At 49.5% G+C, this 17,483-nt stretch overlaps 8 protein-coding genes across 8 annotated transcripts; 4 read left to right on the top strand and 4 right to left on the bottom strand.

Annotated features, from left to right (window-relative positions):
• Positions 1 to 78: 78 nt before the first annotated feature.
• Positions 79 to 948, bottom strand: PENARI_c003G06893 (class I SAM-dependent methyltransferase; the record flags this gene model as incomplete). The annotated part of the gene is made up of 1 exon (XM_022628478.1): positions 79 to 948. The coding sequence occupies one exon, from the start codon at positions 946 to 948 to the stop codon at positions 79 to 81; it is 870 nt and encodes a 289-aa protein (XP_022492043.1).
• A 343-nt stretch (positions 949 to 1,291) lies between these two features.
• PENARI_c003G01269 (sodium:solute symporter family protein) lies at positions 1,292 to 3,584 on the bottom strand (the record flags this gene model as incomplete). The annotated part of the gene is made up of 4 exons (XM_022628086.1): positions 1,292 to 2,596; positions 2,654 to 2,931; positions 2,984 to 3,245; positions 3,297 to 3,584. The coding sequence occupies 4 exons, from the start codon at positions 3,582 to 3,584 to the stop codon at positions 1,292 to 1,294; spliced, it is 2,133 nt and encodes a 710-aa protein (XP_022491623.1).
• Positions 3,585 to 4,198: 614 nt separating this feature from the next.
• Positions 4,199 to 5,406, bottom strand: PENARI_c003G08534 (zinc-dependent alcohol dehydrogenase family protein; the record flags this gene model as incomplete). The annotated part of the gene is made up of 4 exons (XM_022628594.1): positions 4,199 to 4,376; positions 4,433 to 4,790; positions 4,852 to 4,933; positions 4,984 to 5,406. The coding sequence occupies 4 exons, from the start codon at positions 5,404 to 5,406 to the stop codon at positions 4,199 to 4,201; spliced, it is 1,041 nt and encodes a 346-aa protein (XP_022491460.1).
• A 2,047-nt stretch (positions 5,407 to 7,453) lies between these two features.
• On the top strand, positions 7,454 to 8,410 carry PENARI_c003G11757 (NmrA-like family protein; the record flags this gene model as incomplete). The annotated part of the gene is made up of 1 exon (XM_022628817.1): positions 7,454 to 8,410. One exon carries the CDS (start codon positions 7,454 to 7,456, stop codon positions 8,408 to 8,410), a length of 957 nt encoding a protein of 318 aa, XP_022491478.1.
• Positions 8,411 to 9,404: 994 nt separating this feature from the next.
• On the top strand, positions 9,405 to 10,262 carry PENARI_c003G00873 (putative short chain dehydrogenase; the record flags this gene model as incomplete). The annotated part of the gene is made up of 2 exons (XM_022628059.1): positions 9,405 to 9,690; positions 9,754 to 10,262. 2 exons carry the CDS (start codon positions 9,405 to 9,407, stop codon positions 10,260 to 10,262), a joined length of 795 nt encoding a protein of 264 aa, XP_022491445.1.
• A 284-nt stretch (positions 10,263 to 10,546) lies between these two features.
• Positions 10,547 to 11,646, top strand: PENARI_c003G09713 (zinc-binding alcohol dehydrogenase family protein; the record flags this gene model as incomplete). The annotated part of the gene is made up of 2 exons (XM_022628682.1): positions 10,547 to 10,883; positions 10,946 to 11,646. The coding sequence occupies 2 exons, from the start codon at positions 10,547 to 10,549 to the stop codon at positions 11,644 to 11,646; spliced, it is 1,038 nt and encodes a 345-aa protein (XP_022491393.1).
• Positions 11,647 to 11,834: 188 nt separating this feature from the next.
• Positions 11,835 to 13,219, top strand: PENARI_c003G05944 (uncharacterized protein; the record flags this gene model as incomplete). Its single annotated transcript, XM_022628414.1, has 2 exons — positions 11,835 to 12,624; positions 13,212 to 13,219. The coding sequence occupies 2 exons, from the start codon at positions 11,835 to 11,837 to the stop codon at positions 13,217 to 13,219; spliced, it is 798 nt and encodes a 265-aa protein (XP_022492102.1).
• A 268-nt stretch (positions 13,220 to 13,487) lies between these two features.
• PENARI_c003G00136 (DUF3431 domain-containing protein) lies at positions 13,488 to 17,390 on the bottom strand (the record flags this gene model as incomplete). The annotated part of the gene is made up of 5 exons (XM_022628006.1): positions 13,488 to 13,545; positions 13,596 to 14,165; positions 14,231 to 14,646; positions 15,959 to 17,295; positions 17,345 to 17,390. 5 exons carry the CDS (start codon positions 17,388 to 17,390, stop codon positions 13,488 to 13,490), a joined length of 2,427 nt encoding a protein of 808 aa, XP_022491620.1.
• Positions 17,391 to 17,483: the final 93 nt, after the last annotated feature.

Raw genomic sequence — 17,483 nt, 5'->3', positions numbered from 1 at the left:
ATTACTAGTTGAAGTGTCACTCATGTAAGTTGTTGCCATTTCAAGATTGTGTTTGCGGCCTGTAAACTGTCACCGAGTCTATCCTCTAACTTCGGCAGAAATAAGCAAGAAATACGGACGATGCCTTTCGATTTCCCACGCCGGCTCTTCTGCCACATCCTCTTTTGATGGTGACCAGTCCTTGAGTGCTGTCAATGCGAACCCACTCTCCAACAATAGCGTCACATATGTCTCGACAGTCCGGTGGTACTTCCTGACCCCCTCTATACCAAGCCAATTTGTTAAGCGCAATCCCTCCTCACCATAGGAGTTCAACGGCCAAACTTTATGGTCTTTCGATGCATCCTGGATCACTCTCCAGTCTGGCCCTGGGTGAATGGGTGCGGTACAGATGGGATGTTCAACAGAGAACACCAGTTTCCCTCTTTGTCCATTTGCAGACGTCTTTCTCAAGGAGGCGTAGATCTCGCGAAATAACCGTCCCAGATCTTCAATGTAGTGAAAGGTGAGAGAGCTGTGAACTAGGTCATACTGTCCCTCCTCTGATTCGCTGCTGAGGGTGATACTCTCTAGATCGCTGATTTCAAATGTGACTTTCGTATCGGAGACTGAATCACCTCGATTCAGTTTGGTAAGAGCAGCCTCCACCTCGAACTCTTTAGCGCGGTGGATCATTTTCTGAGAAATGTCGACTGCTTTGATAGATGCAGCGCCGTTGTCTCGGGCCCATCGAGTGAACCAGCCATACCCACATCCTAGATCGAGGATTTCTTTGCCGTTGAGGTTGTCGTTTGTATTGTCAGTGGTGGAGGGTGCGTCGTTCAAGATCATATTCCAAATAACGGGCCATTCTGGCGCAGCCGAAATCCCATGTTTGGATCGGGGAAGGTCTCCGTAGGCAGAGAAAAACTCTGGGTTATCGTAAATGTTTTGAGACTGAGCAGACATTGTGGGGTCGATCGATCTCAAGGTTGTAAATGAAGTCAGCGAGACGAAGAATGATCACTTGGTGTCGGTGAGACTGGTGAAATGTAGCAGCTGCGTGAGAACAAGAAAAGGAAAAAACGGTTCGCTGAGGATATTTAGCAAACAAAAATTTAACAGGCTAAGGTGGCTCTGGGGAAAATTCCTACAGTAGGCAAATTACGAGGTATGGCGGGTCATCCCGATTTGGTCCCCGACTGTTATGTTGCAGTGCATAATTTATTCTTCGAGTCATAAAAACTCCGATCAACTCTATTATCTAAAGCTATCTATAGAACTTGTGTCCAACCGCGGCTCTGCCATAATACTAGGCTGCTCGTCTCTTGCCGAAGTACTCTAACGAGGAGGTCCAAATACCTCTAGCGCCAGTGGCAATTTCGCGGCGTCCATCATACAGTGGATAAATGACAACAGCGCCAAATGCGCCGAATTGCCAGATGATTGACACCGTTACCCACCCCGAAAAGAATGGTTTTGTGAAAATATAGTCACGGTAGAGAGGAAGTGGCCAAGCAACAAATGTGACCAACACAATAGCCACAAACATATAGCAGGCGATTTTCAGCCATCGATATAGCTCTTTCAGAGTTGCGTCGTCGAATGGATGTTGGATATTGTCCAAGCTAATCTCAAGTGAGCCAGGCGATGAAATAGCCGACGGAGCATTCTTCTCGCTGGCGCCAATATGTTCGGGGTCAGCGTTGGCCTCCGAAGGTCCATGGGCAACCGGTTTCACAGACCCAGTGACACGCTTTTCGTCTGTCTGCTCCTCCTCGCTGCTTTCATTCAGCGTGCTTGTGTCTGACGCCGCATGGATTTGAGCCTCATCTGCAAGCTCAATGCGCAGGAATTCCCTCCAGTCAAATGTGGAAGGTCGGTAAAGCGACAAAATAACTGAGTACAGGGCCGGCGAGAAGAAAGATGCGATAGCGGCGTAGAGGGCAGGGTAGTTATTTGAAGTGGCGGCGATATCAACAGCACCATACATTGACTTGGCTGTTGCGAGCCAGACGGCAAGACCAGTGAAAAAGCCAAGAACAGGAGAGACAATTGCAGCCAATCTGGTTTGACGAGACCAGAACAAAGTGAAAATAAGCGGTAGGATTCCAGGGCATGAGATGATCGGTCGCAAATAATTGATCCAGGTCATGTTCGCGCCTCCATAGTTCATCGCGATCGAAATCCCGGTGATAAAGACGCCGTGGATTACCACAGTCAAATGACTGACCCGGACAAGCTGTTTATCTGTTACCTTCGGATTGAGGTAGGTCTTGTAGAGATCATATGAGAGGATACTGCTGACAGCGATCATGGACGACGAGATCGTGCTGGTCAGGGCCATGAACAGCAGGAAGAAGAACCCGATTATGCCTTTGTCTCCAATCAGTGCCTTGATCGTGTATGGCATAACCATTCCCATGCTGACTTCCGTGGAAGTGAGAGCACCAGGGTATGTCGGGAAGATTGGAGTGTTGTGGATTGCTCGGGCAGTTAATCCAAGGACTGTTCCGAGGCCCCATGGAATACCAAACACGGCCAGCGCAGCAATATTATATCCTGGCACTGTGGCCTGCACTTCGGTTGCGAATGATTTTTGCCAGAACGCGGTATCCTGATTGATAAATGTCAGCCTCGGGTGTGCTTTGGCATGGAATTAGGAGCTACTTACCATGACAACGAGGGCCAGGTTTCCGAACTTGAGAATCAATCCCCAGATAATGGCGTTCTTGGACTTAAATGTGAGTAGAGAGCCCTCATAGTTCCCGGGGATATAATTCTCTCCAGCTGTCGCTACGACCTTATCATACAGGCCGCCCAGTCCACCGACCTCTTTGTTGGTCAGAACGGCAATCGTAAAGTAAATGATGAGGATCAATGCAATCGCCGTGTGTAAGAAGTCTGTCAGGAAGGTAGCCTTCAGACCACCCACTGCTGTATAGAGGACCACTGTAGCGCGTTTAGTATTTGATGGCAAGTTTCGATATCAGGGCAAACTCACCTCCAAGTGGGATGAGGATAGTAGCTGCGACGAAGTGCATTCCAGATACCCCGTAGATCAACTGGGATCCGGTCATGATCATGGAAGCGCAACCAAAAACGTTGTTCACAAGATTGAGCACGACAAACACAAGATGTCCGATCTTGCCATATCGCATACGCACGATCTCAAGGGAGGTATGAGCATATGGCACTCGGATCTTGGCCATTACGCCAAGTGCGGCCATCAACGCGATCTGGAAACAAAGGCCAGATCCCCACCACTAAACATTTGTCAGTCGTGAACGCAGGATCCAAAATCCAGAGCGACATACCAAAGGAACTGCAAGTCCATATCTATAGCACATCGCAGCCGCCAAAACTGTCTCATTAATCCACATCCATGACGAGAAAACCGCAGATGCAGTTAAACCCGTGCCAACAGATCGATTGGCGACCATGAACATTTCAGATTTTCCAGAATCCTCCGCCAGATACGCTTTTTGAACCTTGACTGCGATGAGAATAACACCACAAAAGACAACGCCAAGCCCAATAAGCAGGCCATAGGCCGCTCCTTGGGAGATCAGCGCCAGCTTGGCCGTATCTATCGTGTTAGACATGATGCTTGGCTATGCTGAGAAAAGCCAAGGTCAAATGTGCAGGGCCGAGGAATATTTAAAGTCTGTAGATTCCATCATATCTTGAATGCCCAGAATTTTCTTGTCGAATCTGCAGCCAATTGAAATTCTTCGGGACATTGCGAAATAATCAGTTGCCATGTGGTGGGTGCTTCTCACGTCGTCCATGTTCGCAATTGCGTTATACGGGAAAACTAGGATAAAAACAGCTAAAAGGGTTGGAAACAAGTCTATTCGAACGTCAACGTGAGTGGAAGTTGCGAATTATGTTTGAATATGAGGGGGATGTTGGTCGGATTGCGTGCCATCATCACCCGATGGCGAGAAAATCACTTGCTATCGCGAGCAAAAGGGTCACTGCGTTACTCCACAACAGGAGCAGGGATTCCAATCTGTCGGCCGATATAAATCAACATTTTATTAACAGCATAACCTCGGAAACTTCCAATTGATACGGTTGGTCTTGGTATAATACTAGTCGGCTGGGGACCAGTTTTGTAAGTATTGAGATCTCATGTTTTCACAAAACAAAATTGAAGAATCTTTCTAAAAAGGGTCCAATTCCTATGTTCTCTCGAAGGTAAGGCTAAAATCCTTCACAGTTTGATCACAACTTTGCCCATATGATTCGCATCCCAAAGGTGATCAAACGCCGCCTGCGATTCTTCAAAAGAAAACGTCACACTATCCATGATGGGTCTTAGACCAATATCCTTCTCTGACAGGAAGTCGCACAAGGTTTGATGGTCAATTTTGGAGCCAACACTGATCCCTCTAGAAGAACAATGCGGTTAGTACTTCTATGATCATGGGTGACAGGGGCAAGTTACCTAATAGTAGCGCTCTTCAGCAAAGTAGGGGTGACTGTATCGGGGAAGCGATCTACATCAAATCCTCCCAAGAACCCGACCAAGGAAACAGTCCCTCTTCTGGCAAGAGAGGAGAGGCTTTGGGCAATCGAGGAAGGCCCAACGTTGTCGACAACAACATCAACACCTCGTCCGTTGGTAAAACGAAGTGCGTCCTCCTCCCACTGAGGATGGTCTCGGTAGTTGATAGTATCAACAGCATCCGAGCCCCCAATGGCCTTTGCCAGATCGAGCTTTTGGTCCGAGGACGAGGTGATGATGGGACGGATACCAGCGCCCAAGCATATCAGTAGACTGAACATGCTCACTCCACCAGTGCCTGAACGTAAATGGAGATTGTTATTATGTTTCATGGTGATTTAATATGGATTCGATTTCACCTTGGAGAAGAGCAGTGCCTTTGGATCGAGGCATATCCAGCGCATTCCACGCTGTTACTCCTGCGCAAGTGATACAAGCAGCCTGTCAAGAACTCAGTTTTTAAGCGTCATCATGTTTTCAAACATGCTAACCTCTTCCCAAGAAAGGTGCTTGGGCAAATGGAATAAGACATTTCGGTCAAAAACCGCGTATTCACACAATACTCCATCGACATCCCCTCCCAGCACCAATCTCTCTTCTTCTGTGCCGTCGATATTGTTCAAGTCAAATATAGGCGCAACTCGATCTCCGATTTGGAAATCATGAACCTCAGATCCAATTCCGACGACCTCAGCGGCGCAATCGGATGCAGGGATACATCGCTCGATAATCTTAACCGGGTACGTCCCGTGCATCATTGCCACGTCTCTGTAATTCAGGGACACGGCATGGATGCGAATCAATACTTCGTTGGACTTCAGGGAGGACGGAAGCTCCTCTGTGGCCAAATCAAGTGTTGTGGGCGTGTTGCCCTTGCTGTGCCGGAAGGCTCTGTAGGTCTTGGGGAGTGCCATCGTACAAATATTCACAGTAAGGGTGTTTGAAGAATGTCTACAATGATTGTTGAGCCTATGGTCGAATTTATAGATTCAAGAACTCCTGGATATCTATGATTAATAACAGCATTGTATGCCTGCCGGCCTCCCACTCATCGGCCTCCCACCTGGCATCCCACCGGTATCCCACCAGCGCTCGGTTCATTGAAAGATTTGATAGTTATAACCCAAGAAATTCCAATACATCTGCAAACTTTGAAATCCACTTCCCCTGAAAGTCATCGTTCAAGGGGACCATATGCTCTTCCTTCCAATTAGCTTCCCATTCATCTCTCTCAACTGAATTCCACAAGGGATTATTGCTTGGGAGAGGGAATTGAAGTTCGCTCGCAGGTAGCAATGGCCTGTCCTCCCGATTAGAGCTGCTCAATTTCGCACAGAACTTATACAGTGCTATATTGAATCGCTTGACTTCCTCAATACCAACCCAGACAAATGAGGGCAGGTCAGCTTCTTTATACCTTGCAAGCATGCTCGGGTAAAAGAACATCCCCAGCCTTCGACAGCTTCCAACAAGTGATTTGAGTAACGCTAAATCCGCATCGGAGATAGACGCTTTGAGGTCGAGGTTGACAACACCTTCGCTTTTCATAACAACAGAGAAGATAATATGTAGTAGGATAGCCTGGTATGTCGCTATTGGCCAGAAGCAGGCGCTGCAGGCCCCCTCTACTTCTGAGGCATCCCATTTCTCCTATGGTTTACACGTCAGCAAATCATGTACAGCGTACATTGTGAACTGGTGATCCGGCATACCCTTTGATCTCGAATAGCAAAGTCAAGTTTGTCATGAAGCTCCATCGCCGCAGACTGCGCGGACTGGTCTCCTGATACCCACACGCCTATAGCCACCATTGATTGCAGAAGTAGTGGTATTTCTTGGCGTACATCGAATGATCCCCGATGAATGAAAGGCCAACGCGGATGGAATACCTCAAAATAACGATCAACGCACTGCTTCCTCTTCTCCCAATAATATGACTGTGTCTGTTCAAGGTTTGGAGATGAGGAAGGTGGGGTTAATGAACCGGTATGTTGCCCTTCAGCGATACCAGCATGATCTTGAAGAGAACATTGAATGTTGCGACGAACACACTCCTCACACGGCACGCCACCTTCGCACCGAGTCTTGCCAGCATGGCAACTCGCACAAGCTCGGCGCGCACGACTCAGAGGCTCTGTTATCTTGTGCTGTTTTTGAACATGGCGTCGAAGCGTATCACTAAAATGGACGTTCTATAATCAGAGTTGGTCTTGTCCGAGGATGAGTGTAAGCACGTGAATACCTTCGTCCAAATTCCCGACCACAGGTGGAACAGACAAAGACCTGCTGCTGGGCATGTTTTGATCCTTCATGGCGGTTGAGATGCTCCTTACGCCGGTACCTAGCATTGCACCCAGGAAATTGACACCTAAACGCGTCAGATGCGTATCCGGAAGGGTCCGAAGAACTATGAGGGAACTCGATTTTGCTGCCGAACCCTTCCATCAGTAAAACTGGCCCTATCAACCCCTTTTTTTTATAGAAATTGCCTGGAAATGGAATGAAGAGTGGGCCTCGCTGAGCTTTGCGTGGGTGTTCGGGTTGCAAAGTGACTCCTTGGCCTCCCACCGGCCGGCCTCCCCACCGCTAACGTATGACGAAGGTCTGAGACACACTTTGAGACGAAAATTGCGCGGACGGTATGTGAAAAGCAAAGACAGTGGTATACTAACGCAGGGACTTTTTCTCGCAGTAAAAGTGAGCAAAAAGTAATGGAAAGGGTACAGTCAAGTGTAGATTGTAGTTTGCTCAGTGGGATGCCGGCGGGCGGCCAGCGGGAGGCCGGTAGAATTCTGCGAAGCGAATCATGACTCTCGAACTCCCATATACCCTTATTGATTCCTAATTTTTGGATTACTATTCATTAATCACCATCCCAACCCTAAGGTATAAGTATCTAGCAAAGCCCCTGAGATTTGGCCCACAGCTCAGTGTGAACTATATATTTCATACTTCGAAAGTATGACTCCTTCCATTCTCATCGTCGGCGCCACTGGCAACACCGGTCGAGCTGTCGCTCAGACATTGCCAAAGTTGCTTCAATCAAGCAGCACTTTGTCCGGGCATCGCATCATTGCTCTTACCCGCTCCTCGCACAGTCCAGTGGCCCAAGAGCTTGCCAAGCTACCCGGAGTTGAAGTGATCGAACAGAACTGGGTTGAAATCACCGCCGACTGGCTCCGCGAACACCAAGTTGCCAGAGCATTCATTGCACCCCACAATGAACCCAACCAATTTGCCGAGGAGTCGACCTTCCACGTCAACGCCCTCAGTGCCGGCGTCAAGTATGTTGTTCGAATTTCGACTACTGCTGCGAATGTTCGCCCAGATTGCCCTGCCTACTATCCACGCCAACACTGGGCCATCGAGGCTCTCCTCGGCTCAGCCCAGTTCAACAACTTGCAGTGGACGTCTCTTCAGCCGAACGTCTTCACGCCACTCATCATGTCCCCTGCTGCGGAGTTCATCAAGAAATACCGCAAGACTGGCGAGCAGGATACCCTTCGGCTGATGCTGTCAGAGGATGCACCCGTCGGCATTATCGACCCTGACGAGGTTGGTATCATTGCAGCTCATCTCTTGTCTCAGGATGACACCTCCGTCCACAACAAGGCCAAATACGTTCTCAATGGACCCGTGGATATTACTGGAAAGCAGGTCGTCGACATGATAGAGCAGCACATCGGTACGCCCGTCAAGGATGTTACCTACAAAGACGTCTCGTTTATCGACATGCTGTATGAGTACCAATATGCGGCAACGAAGCAATCGAAGAACGTCATCTACTCAAGCAAGCGGGGCGCCGAGACAGCTTGGGAAGGGAAATGCTCGACTTCTACAACCAGCAAGGAGATCCTGCAGCTTGCTGCTCCAAAGCGTACACCTGCTGATATCTTGAAGACTTTACTGGATGGTTAAGGAAAGCATATGTTGGAAAGAACAACGGGTTCCAGGGGACGAATCCACTACCTTGTACTAGGGATATAGGAAAGATGTTAATGATTGAGTCTGTCTGATAAGCAAAAAACAATCCACAATCAAGGAAGTCAGTTCCAGCAAAGTAATGACCGTTCGGTATGAAACTGCGTGTTGAGTGTACCGAAGCTGGGCACTTATAAACCTTTCCACTTTATCCGTACGTAGAGCTCAAAACCAGCTCGAGCGGCCGATGGTTGGATTTGGTATTCTCTTTGACGATGGCACTCAGCTCGAATCGCCGTCGACTTGGCGTAGCAGTGTTGTCTCCAATAACCGGTCGGAACAGACGATCAAAATGATTAAGATCACAAACATCTATTTTGGCCCATTTCTTTGGTACATTCTAACTCTCTTACGTGCAGCGTAATTGATTCTAGAGTCGCACGATAAGGTGACGCGAAGTGTCTTACTGGAATATTTTGGCTCTATTTATTTAGAAACGCTTAGAGGACGGACAGATCCGTGCTATAAAAAGTCACATGGTTATCTCCCTAAGCTACCGTAGCATAATAAATGTAGGCATTATTCTAACATTTCATATACCAGATAAATTCAGCAGGCTTCTGGCAAAGTCTAAATGTGTCATAAGTCTGTTGACATCAAGACAGCCAAACAGATGAAAGGGTTTCATCACATTCGTACAGATATTTATCGGTCAAAATAGCTGCCTAGGATAAATGTGAAATTGTCATTCTGTATAGTTAACGGCATTCAAGAAGTGCAAAGGTCCAAAATCCGAGTGCTTGGGGCGCAGCCATCTATCTCCGCGTAGCCACGCTTATCTCCGTGACAACAGAGGGCTATTATACAACACTGAGGATCACCGGCTGTATCGGAGTTTGGAAAATAACTTCTGAATACTTCCACTGAATATTAACTCGGCTATAAAAGAGGGACGTAGCAACACAGCTCTAACAATAAACGACAGATCAAAATGGCGTTGCGAAAGATCGTAACTGTGACCGGCGGTAATGGTGGAATCGGCTATGAGACAGTCAAAGCGCTGTTTGGGTCCGACAAGCCATATCATATCTTGATGGGTAGTCGATCCCTGGATAAAGCCAATGCAGCGATCGAGACTCTGTACAGCGAATGCCCCGGTGCAGCCAACACCGTTGAACCTGTCCAGATCGACCTTACGTGCGATGAGTCTATTGAGACTGCGTTCAAGCAAGTTGAGGCAAGTCATGGTCACATTGATGTCCTAATCAACAATGCTGGTAAGTACCGGGTCTCTTTATCTCAACGCATACCAAGCGAAGTAATACACTAACACCACCCAGGAGCAACCTTCGATATTGAGTACACAGATGGTAAAGTCTCTCTTCGTGAATGCTTCAACAAAGCATACGACGTCAACGTGGCAGGCACGAATGTGATGACAGCGACATTCATGCCCCTCCTGCTCAAGTCGGCAGACCCCCGTCTGATCTTCGTCGCTGGTCTGTCTGCCATAAACCAAGCCAGTGAATCCTACTTTCCAACACCTCCTCAACCAGCAGGTTGGCCGAAGAAAATCGACTTCGAGACTATCGGATATCGCTGCAGCAAGACTGCTCTAAACATGCTGATGCTGGATTGGAATCATAAGCTCAAGGCTGATGGGGTCAAAGTCTGGGCTGTTGGGCCGGGGATGCTTGCTACTAATCTTGGAGGGATTCCGGAGAAAGCCAAGGCTATGGGGGCGAAGCATCCCAGTATTGGTGGGGAATTCTTGAAGATGGTTGTTGAGGGTGAGAGGGATTCGTCGACTGGGAAGCTTGTGGCGAGGTCTGGGGTTATGGCATGGTGACGGATATACTATCTACCTATCTCTTTATGGACGAGGTTAGTTTATGAATGGGAGTTCAAGTACAATTGTGACAATTCCTAGATCAACCAGGCGCAGTTCAACCCCGCGAAGACCCACTGTGAATGACTTCATTTATGCGCGGAAGCTCCAGCATAACTCCATTAATAATTTGCGATTACAAATCAAGAGGGTGACGACCTTGGGAGGTTTAAGAGCAGGAATCTAGTCGTACTCTGTACAATATTCCACAATCAACTTTCAATACAATTACATACACTCCCACAATGAAAGAAGCCATCATCGACCAGACCGTCGCGGTCACAATCCGCGACGTCGAAATCCCAACTCCCCAGCCGGGCCAAGTCCTAATCAAAGTTGTGGTATCCGGCACAAACCCAAAGGACTGGAAAGTCCCTAAATGGCAGCCCGACAACGTCATAAACCAAGGCGATGATATCGCAGGTTACGTGGAGGCGGTCGGCGAAGGAGTCCAGAAGTTCCGCAAGGGCGATAAAGTAGCGGCGTTCCACGAGATGATGAGTCCTCATGGAAGTTATGCCGAATATGCCATTGCGTGGGAACATACTACTTTCCATCTCACCGAGAAGACCAGCTTTGAAGGTATGACGAGATCGTGATCCAGATGGAGTTCGCTTAAAGCCCCAACTAACCACTTCGAGCAGAGGCTGCTACCATCCCCCTTGCAGCAATGACTGCAGCTTTGGGCTTGTACCAAGAGCTGAAGCTCCCTCTACCCTGGAGCCCAGCTGGAAAACCCACCCCGCTAGTTGTATACGGCGGCGCCAGTGCAGTGGGCGCATTCGCCATTAAATTCGCCAAGTTATCCAACATCCACCCAATCATCGCTGTAGCAGGCAAGGGCGCACCTTTCGTCGAGGATCTCCTCGAACCATCGAAAGGAGACACCGTCGTCGACTACCGTGAAGGCGACGACGCCGTCCGCTCGAAGATCAGGGCTGCTGCCAATGGCGCGCCCGTGCACTATGCCTATGATGCTGTGTCTCAGAAGGGAAGCCATGTCAACTTAGGTGCTGCGTTGACGAAGCCTGGAGCTATTACGACCGTTTTGCCTACTCCAAGTGACGAGGCTGCTGATGGCATTGCAATCCGTCGCACAATGGTCGGGTCTGTTCATATGCCTCCAGCTGAGGGAAAGGCCCTTGGTGATAAGGAGTTCGGGGCTGCATTTTTCCAGTTTATTGGACGCGGTTTGGCGCAGGGTTGGTTCTCTGGGCACCCGTATGAAGTGCGGAAGGGTGGACTGGGAGGTGTTGAAGGGGCATTGAAGGATTTGGAGGCTGGTAAGGCATCTGCTGTTAAATATGTTGTGAGGATTGGAGAGACGGAAGGTGTGTTGCTGTAGATTAGCATGTCTTCATAACTAATGCTAGCTATATATGCACCTGAACAAAGTCCAAGTACGTCACGCCAAGCCAAATCGGGAAATTGTATAGATCGAAGCACTGCACGGAATGACATCACCTGCTCTTTTCCAGATCCCGTCGCGTCTCAGTTCATAATTCTACAATCACCTCCAAATCCCAAGCAACAATGGCAAAACGGACTCTAGATGCATTCTTCAAACTATCAACCAACACACCCTCAAATTCAACACCAAAACGTCCCAAAAACGAAGAAGCCCAACCAACCCTCAAAACCTCACCACCACCCCAAACCACACCCTTAGAAGAACCAATTCCCCCAAGCACACACCCAAGCTACCCAATCCCAATAGCAAACCTACCCACACATATCCAAGTCGGCCTAGAACATGCAACACCAGCCCGAGCACCCCGCGAACAAAAAAACCAACCACACCTCGACCTCCTCCATTTCCAACCGTACATACCAAAAGAAACAGCAAATGAACTCTTCAAATTCCTCCGTCGCGAACTCCCCTTCTACCGCGTTCAATATAAAGCACGAAGAGGCGATACAGAGACGCAGATAAACACGCCTCGCTTCACGACTGTTTTCGGCGTTGATGAGACGGGGATATTTGTCGAAGATAAGAACAAGCACAAGCATACCAAATCCAAGTCTGATCCAAATTCAGACTTGAATGGCGACAACAACAACAGTCACGACCTCAACCTCATCCTCCTAGACTCCAAAACGAACCTCCAACCGCCAAAACACAAATACAAACAAACGCCCCGGCCTATCCCACCCTGTCTGGATATCCTCCGGCGGCAAGTGGAGAAAGACACAAACGTGAAAGAAAGCTATAATTTCTGTCTTGTGAATTACTACGCCAGCGGCGAGGACAGTATAGCCTTCCACTCGGACGACGAGCGGTTTCTCGGCGTCGAGCCTAATATTGCTTCTTTGTCGTTGGGTGGTGAGAGGGACTTTTTGATGAAGCATAAGCCTTATGCGCCTGTTGGGAACGGGAATACGAGACCTGTACATGCATTTGGAATGGGATCTGGGGGTGGGATGCAGATGGATACTTGTACAACCCGAGGATCCAATCACGGTTTGAATGCTGGCAGTGTTCCACCAACGCAGTTACAGACACAACAGCAGATCAAGATGAATCTTGGTTCGGGCGATATGGTTGTTATGCGGGGGCCTACGCAGGCGCATTGGTTACATAGTATACCCAAGCGGAAAGGGAAAGCCGGGGAAGCGACGAAGGGTCGGATTAACATTACGTTTCGGCGGGCTGTTGTGCCAGGCGGGACGGATAATTATTACCATTATAATGTTGGGGATGGAGGGATGTATCGGTGGGATGAGGGTGCGAGGCAGATGGTTGCGCATGGGAGGGGTGATGCATAACATATAAACGATACAGGTATGCTAGCCCAGGCAGGAAGTTCAAGTTGAAATGATAGCTGTTTTCCAAAAAAAAAAAAGGGTAAAAGTAAAATGTACACAAGTGCCGCGGCACGAAAGGCATGTCTCACTAACGCTAACTTGAAGACATGTAAACCAAGCGAGATAAAACAAGTCGCTGATGTCTGAATAGCCGAAGCCAATGTCGGCATAACTTCTTTCAAAACATGTACAATCCCCCGACGGAAAATAAACATCGAAACGATTCATCAAGTGGCATTGGCACTGTTCGCGTTCCAGTTGCCATTGGTTGTCCCTCTGGTTAGGGAATCCAGCAAGTGCTGGCTAAGAAGAAGAAGGGTTGTCGTTGATACAGGAGAGCAATTTGCTCTTAGGAAGTGGATGTGGATTGAAGGGTTAAATTTACCAAACGACTTCCTCGCCGTAGACGTCACCGTAGCATTGGAAGAGGTCGGGGCAGCTGGTATTATGTTAGTATATGGACAAGCTCCTGCCTCGGGGAGTACTTACAAGACTGGATCTCTGCCGAAAATAATGTGCCAAGTGTATTCCATAATGTTGGCGGTCGCGTCATCTGGCAGGTCGTTGTTCATGACCCAGTCGTACATGCGCTGGTAGTCGGAACGAGGGCGTTGGAGGATCTGGCCGCGGGAAACAGCGAACTGGGAACAGCATGGCGCGGCGATCTGTTCAGGAATCTTCTCGTTGGGGAACAACGACTTCCAGGCTGTCGCGTAATATTGTTCACCGGGGTTCTCGTACTTCGGGGGTTGGCGGAAGGGCTGGATAGCATCGGGGCATCCAGGTGACAATTGGCATCGCAAGTTGACGAATCCTTGTTGCTGAACAAACTCTCTCTGCAACGCGCGAACCGAATCCACATTGCTATACTCCATGGTATCAATGTGCCATCCGGCGGGGAGACCGTCGCGGTGGGCGTGGAGGAAGACAACTGTCTCAGGAAGGTCGTCGTAGTGGTCAACTAGGTATTGGAGGTAGGCGAGAGACTCCTTGCCCTTGTTCTTGGGGGTATGTATCGGGGCATTTGTATCGTCGACGGTATAGATAACGCTGCGCCATCTGCAGAAACCAGAGCCGGTCAATTGCAATTCGTTTCGGGAAAACACGCAATGCGTTGTACTTACTCTGACAATTCGCCTGAGGCCCATGATGTGTCCTCGGCCTTCAACTTGGCCATGACCAAGGCACCCTGATTCGGCACCTCGATCTGGGTGGTCTGGTAGACCAAAGCAGGCTTGTTATCCGACGCGACCCGCCATTTCCGGCGAGCCGATGGGTCTTCTTCGGGCTGTTTGGGCTTTAGGGCTGTCCGGAATGCGGCGGTATCGAATCGCCATAGATCTTTGAGGGATTGAGCTTCGGGCTTTAAACTGCGGTTGACGAGCACAAGGGTAATAATGATGAGGGCGAGAGCCGCACCGATGCGTAGTGACAGCCTCATGGCATAACGCGGTCCTCGGGACGGAGGGAGGGGGTGTATAGAGGGTGAGAGGAGAGGAGGGAAAAAGTCCGAGAAATGAAGAAGCCACCAAGCCAGAGTCTAAAACAGCGCAATCTTAAAGTAATCAGCACCGCCCCATGTGGAGGCCGGGGTATTTTTCGGGATCACACGTCACGAGACCAGGGACGAAGGGATGTCGATCAACGGAGGAATGCGACAGATGTCAGATGAAAGTGCCCAGGTAGTGTCCTGAGGGCATTGAACAGAAGACGATCATAAAAAAAAGGGACAGCATCGAGGGTCACACTTTCTCCGTTTGGGGTTAGCGTCACAGGTTATCTGTGCTGATCGCCGATTGGTGGACTGACTACGGTAGGCCAGGTACCTTTACACTGTAATTAATATGGGAAGAGACTTGGTTAAGGCTTGTCTGCTGCAGGGTTCTCCATTCAGGGGTAACGTTATATCTAACTACATATAGTTACCTACAGAGTAGTCAGTCTCACACCTTCCCCGTCGGTCATTCTTCGCAGTAAGCAGACCCTTTAATCTCAAACTGATCCACGGGTCCCGTCTGGACTAAATCAGGGATCGGCATCGCCGACCCCCTATCTGGGCCTTCATCTGGGATATTTCTCCACTGCAAGGGCCTCCATGTTTTTCTTTGCTTCGTCATGCTTGTATGCAGGGGATGCCACGGCGATTATATATTCGCGTGGATTGGTTGACACTGATGTCACTACGACCCTGGATTGATACGCCAAGTGATAGACGAGATCCTAACACATAGATAATCTCCACATAGACATCAGTCTCGGTATTGGCCAAAAGAAACTAGTATCATAATCAAACCAGGGATAAGCGATCCGAGTATTCGGGCCAAACGGATAAACCCGGGATTTTGATCCTCTCTATAAGTTCACAAAGTATATGTATACACCGAACACCCTAACACCAAGGGTATAAACGCCAATCCAGTCCAAAAAGCAGCACAGAGCAAAGCACAAACCAAGCCAAGCCAAGCTCAACCGACTGGAAAAAAAGGAAATGGTAACTCGCACTAACCCCCCTCCCTCAATCCACCAATCGCCCTCCATCAACAAATATTAACATCAAAATACTCCCCATCACCCGCAACCCTCCCAAAAACACACTTAGTACTAGTAGGCAAAAGCGCCAACGCACGCGCCCCAACAAACCGATGCACCTCGCCCAAATGCGCCATAAAGGTATCCAAATTCCCATAAACACCAGTGGACCCGCGAACCTCCACACAACAAAACATACAACAAAACGCACCCCGCGGTGCAACAGGCGAAAAAGACACCGCCGAATCCCGCTTACAAGGAACATGCGATTTAGCTAGGAACTCCCAGCGATATCGGATCCTCGTGGGTGAGTGGACGCGCACGGAATCGTCGAATTGCGGGTTAGTGCTACTGCACTTGGCAGCCATGGGACCTTCAAAGGCGCATTTCACGCAGCGCAGCCAGGACACCTGCGTGTAGTAGCCACTTCCAGGTTCTGTGTGGATTTTGAAGCCGCGGAAGCCTGTGTGCACTTTCCAGGCGCCTTTGCAAAAGCCGAGGTAGTTGTTTGTTTTGCTTGGGGACCATTTTGGGCCGGTGGGTTGGGAGGAGGGGGCTGGGGAGAGGGTTGTATGTGAGGAGGTTGAGGTTGTCGAGGGGTTTGAGGGGGTTGAGTCTGTTGAGGCTATTGATGGGGGTGGGAGGGATTGGCGGCGTGGGTGCATTGATATTATGTTTGCGGTTATTGGGGATAGGTGATGGTTTGGTGGTTCGTCTTTGAGCTGGGGATGGTATGTATCGCTGATTTCGTCGTCGTCTGAATCTGCTATTTCGCGTTTCCATTGTTCTCCCCAAAGATTGTCATCTTCGACTGGGCTTAGGCGGAGGTTGGGTCTTCGTGGTGACCGCACTGGTGTTTCCGGTACTGGCAATTCTGCTACTGGCTCTGGTGTTGATGGCGAGACGGTGTGGCAGAAGCCTGGCTGGGCAAGGAACCCAGGCTCAGGTGCAGAGGATGGGAAAGAAGACCTGCTCCCGCGCGGAGATCGAGAGAACATACTTCCCATGCTACTAACAGCCGACCCGAACCCCGACGATCGTCTCCGAGATGATGGACTCGTCTCGAAAATGCCAGACGCACCCAGCGTATCTGTAGGCGACGCAGACAACCCCTCGAGCAGGAACGCCCCCGATGAAACTGGATACCCACCAGACAGATACATCGGCTCCCGGGTAGGGGATGGCGAGAATCGGTCCGGGTCATTAGGAAGGTAGGCCCCATACATGTACTGACTTCTCACATACGTAGGATCAAAAGTCATCGAGAGGGTAGGCGGAATAGGCGACGCCCTTGCCAGTCGCTGGTAAAGATCACCCAGAATAACGAGGGTCCGAACACGGCCTTGCTCAGACTCCATCTGTAGCGCCATCAGATCTAAGCTGGAGCCTTGCTCCTGTGCTTCGCGGAGATGTCTCAGCAATGCACCTTGAAGTGTGATAATGATATCCTTCATCTGTTCGCGAGCGATCGAGTCGCCTTCTGCGTATAGTCGACCTAGTTCTTGGTGGTGTCTATTATACTGAGATAGGATCTCGTGGTGGCCTCGTGCGAGTGACCATTCCAGATCCCGAGTCGACTGGTCGGGTTGGCGGCGGCGCTCGTGCCATTTTTTGCGGATTGCTGTGAACATGCGGCTGCCATCGTTGTAGGCCGATACGACTTTGATTCTTAGCTTAGGTGAAGATTATAAAGGGGATGGGGGATATACCGGCTGCTACGCAGGCTACGACTGCAATCACCTCCACCCCCGACATTATAACCGGGGACGGGGGAGGGGTGGATAGGGTTGAGTTATGACAGGAGTCTCGCTGACCGTTCCGATCGGGAAAATGGCAGCCGATAGAGTG

The sequence above is a fragment of the Penicillium arizonense genome (genome assembly GCF_001773325.1).
Source record: "Penicillium arizonense strain CBS 141311 chromosome Unknown PENARI_contig003, whole genome shotgun sequence".
Taxonomy (NCBI): domain Eukaryota; kingdom Fungi; phylum Ascomycota; class Eurotiomycetes; order Eurotiales; family Aspergillaceae; genus Penicillium; species Penicillium arizonense.
This window is presented reverse-complemented; position numbering and strand designations above follow the sequence as displayed.